This window comes from Symsagittifera roscoffensis, chromosome 4, assembly GCF_963678635.1.
Source record: "Symsagittifera roscoffensis chromosome 4, txSymRosc1.1, whole genome shotgun sequence".
In the NCBI taxonomy this organism is placed as follows: Eukaryota; Metazoa; Xenacoelomorpha; order Acoela; family Convolutidae; genus Symsagittifera; species Symsagittifera roscoffensis.
The window spans coordinates 38,907,587-38,910,474 of NC_087065.1; the positions used below are offsets into that span (position 1 = coordinate 38,907,587).

The 2,888-nt window shown below is 44.6% G+C and overlaps 1 protein-coding gene across 1 annotated transcript; it reads right to left on the reverse strand.

The window, feature by feature from the left end:
- Positions 1 to 267: 267 nt before the first annotated feature.
- On the reverse strand, positions 268 to 2,175 carry LOC134844873 (uncharacterized). Its single transcript, XM_063861691.1, has 2 exons — positions 1,806 to 2,175; positions 268 to 1,679 (listed from the first exon to the last, which is right to left on the reverse strand). The coding sequence occupies exons 1-2, from the start codon at positions 1,858 to 1,860 to the stop codon at positions 268 to 270; spliced, it is 1,467 nt and encodes a 488-aa protein (XP_063717761.1). The 5' UTR covers positions 1,861 to 2,175.
- Positions 2,176 to 2,888: the final 713 nt, after the last annotated feature.

Genomic DNA, 2,888 nt, shown 5'->3' on the forward strand with positions numbered 1-2,888 from the left:
ACAAGAAATTATGTACAAGTTTATTGAATCGAAATCAGACGCAGGTATAAATTACAATTGAGTAATAACTTCACTGCGTCAGGGATTTGTAGAAAAACTCAAATCATGACAAATGAAAATAGAAAGTTGACATTACACATAAGTTTCTTAATGTGAACTATAAATTGACATTAGTTCTTTGACGAAAATGAATGGTAGCGTATATTTAACAAGATCGTATAATTTTTCTTTTCACAGCCAGCCACTTTTTGTGTATTTGTTTAATATCTAGTGATCTCTTTTATGATTATGAAATCCACGAGGTCCCACCATTCTCCTCTGAGCATCAGAAGCCATTCGTCTGTTGTTTGGATCTCTTTGCATAATTTTTTGCTGGTCGCGCTTTTCTTGCAGCCGATGCGATGCTCGCCTTCTCTCCAGCAGTCCGGAAATGCTTTTATCTGCTTTTCGTTCCGCAATTTCTCCTCGTTTTAACGGCCAACTGCCTTTTGCGGCTTCTAGTTCCTCCGCATCTTCGTCTCGCCTCACGAAGCCACTGCCTTTCGCCGCTCCTCGTTCCTCCGCATCTTCGTCTCGCCTCACGAAGCCACTGCCTTTCGCCGCTCCTCGTTCCTCCGCATCTTCGTCTCGCCTGACGAAACCACTGCCTTTCGCCGCTCCTCGTTCCTCCGCAACTTCGTCTCGCCTCACGAAGCCACTGCCTTTCGCCGCTCCTCGTTCCTCCACATCTTCGTCTCGCCTCACGAAGCCACTGCCTTTCGCCGCTCCTCGTTCCTCCGCATCTTCGTCTCGCCTGACGAAACCACTGCCTTTCGCCGCTCCTCGTTCCTCCGCAACTTCGTCTCGCCTCACGAAGCCACTGCCTTTCGCCGCTCCTCGTTCCTCCGCATCTTCGTCTCGCCTGACGAAGCCACTGCCTTTCGCTGCTCCTCGTTCCTCCGCATCTTCGTCTCGCCTCACGAAGCCACTGCCTTTCGCCGCTCCTCGTTCCTCCGCATCTTCGTCTCGCCTGACGAAGCCACTGCCTTTCGCTGCTCCTCGTTCCTCCGCATCTTCGTCTCGCCTCACGAAGCCACTGCCTTTCGCCGCTCCTCGTTCCTCCGCATCTTCGTCTCGCCTCACGAAGCCACTGCCTTTCGCCGCTCCTCGTTCCTCCGCATCTTCGTCTCGCCTCACGAAGCCACTGCCTTTCGCCGCTCCTCGTTCTTCCGCATCTTCGTCTCGCCTCACGAAGCCACTGCCTTTCGCCGCTCCTCGTTCCTCCGCATCTTCGTCTCGCCTGACGAAGCCACTGCCTTTCGCTGCTCCTCGTTCCTCCGCATCTTCGTCTCGCCTCACGAAGCCACTGCCTTTCGCCGCTCCTCGTTCCTCCGCATCTTCGTCTCGCCTCACGAAGCCACTGCCTTTCGCCGCTCCTCGTTCCTCCGCAACTTCGTCTCGCCTCACGAAGCCACTGCCTTTCGCCGCTCCTCGTTCCTCCGCTTCTTCGTCTCGCCTCACGAAGCCACTGCCTTTCGCCGCTCCTCGTTCCTCCGCATCTTCGTCTCGCCTCACGAAGCCACTGCCTTTCGCCGCTTCTCGCGTTTTTAACTTATCAGTTTTTCGTGCCTCGCTGGAGTGTTTTTCATCTCTGAATGAAAACTTTGGAAACGATCGTTTATGGTTGTGATGTTTGTTTGCTGAAACAAAAATAAATTCAATTCCAAAATTTTTAACATAATTTTTTCTATGCTCGTTTTGACTTTTTTAAATGATTTTTCGTTTTTAATTCTTTAGTGCAACTTTATGTGACAAAAACTACTAACCTTCGACGAGACAAGCGAGAAGCAACACAGCGAAGGCTCCAAGTCCCAATCTCATTTTTTTTTCTTTTTTCAACTGAAGAACAACTAAACAACAAACCAATTCTAAGCCAAAATGAACATATTCTGACTTTCACGGCTCACCGGAGAATCCAGGTAGAAGCTGGTAGCTTTCTCAGACTGTTTAAATGATTACAGCAATGATTGCTGTGTTGGAGGAGTTTTGGCTTCGAATGCCATGCCAAGAAAATGGTGACAGTTAAAATGCCTCTATTTCTCGTCAAAGCAGGTTTTGATAAACGATTTTATTTACAACTGATGTGATAAAAATTGAGTATTTGATAGCATGCTGTGAAGCAACTTTTTATTTGCATTGAACTTTTTTTCCTGTACTCTCAAAACAAACTAAGCATGCTGCTTTAAAACAATGCTTTAATCTTTTATCTATATTCATTAAAAAATGTCATAAACCGTTTGCTTTTAAATTGCATTCAGTATCTTTGAGCTGGTTAACTTTACAGCATGATGGTTGATAAATTTTCAATGTTTATTTTGGAGATTTATTATTGGAAAAAAGTATTAAAATGGTCGTTGATTTTTGTTGGTACTTTTGACGAGAGGCTTAATTAAGACAATGAAACAGCGTTTTAAACATGTATTACAAATACTGATCTTCATACTGATTTTTTCAGGATCAAAAATTTCATGTACTAATTGTACCTTTTCATGAACTCTTCAGGCTAATTGATTCACTTCTGCTACTCGCTAATAACCTCTATTGACGCAGTTTTTCTACGTGATACAGCGAGCATTTAGTTGTAACAGCCCAAAAATATTAATAATTTAATTGTCCTGCAAAAACAGACTATTAACATCTGATTAAAAAATACCAAAAGTCCCACAGGTACATGCATAAATTTATTAGTAATAATCATGATAATTTGTTACAGTAGAGCGTTGTACGTAGGTTCGAATTTTGTTGCACTCTGATTGGTCGAAAAATCGCTGCAAGTAATCTACTTAACAAGAAAGGGGGGGGGGGAGATTGTAAAGTAGATGCTAAATTATACATATGATCGCCTCACG

What these genes read in the sequence shown, in the direction of transcription:
- LOC134844873 (XM_063861691.1), bottom strand. Translation starts at nt 1,860, where the DNA reads ATGAGATTGGGACTTGGAGCCTTCGCTGTGTTGCTTCTCGCTTGTCTC. An exon ending in TCTCGCTTGTCTCGTCGAAG is followed by an intron (nt 1,680 to 1,805) that starts GTTAGTAGTTTT and finishes TTTTTGTTTCAG; the next exon opens with CAAACAAACATCACAACCAT.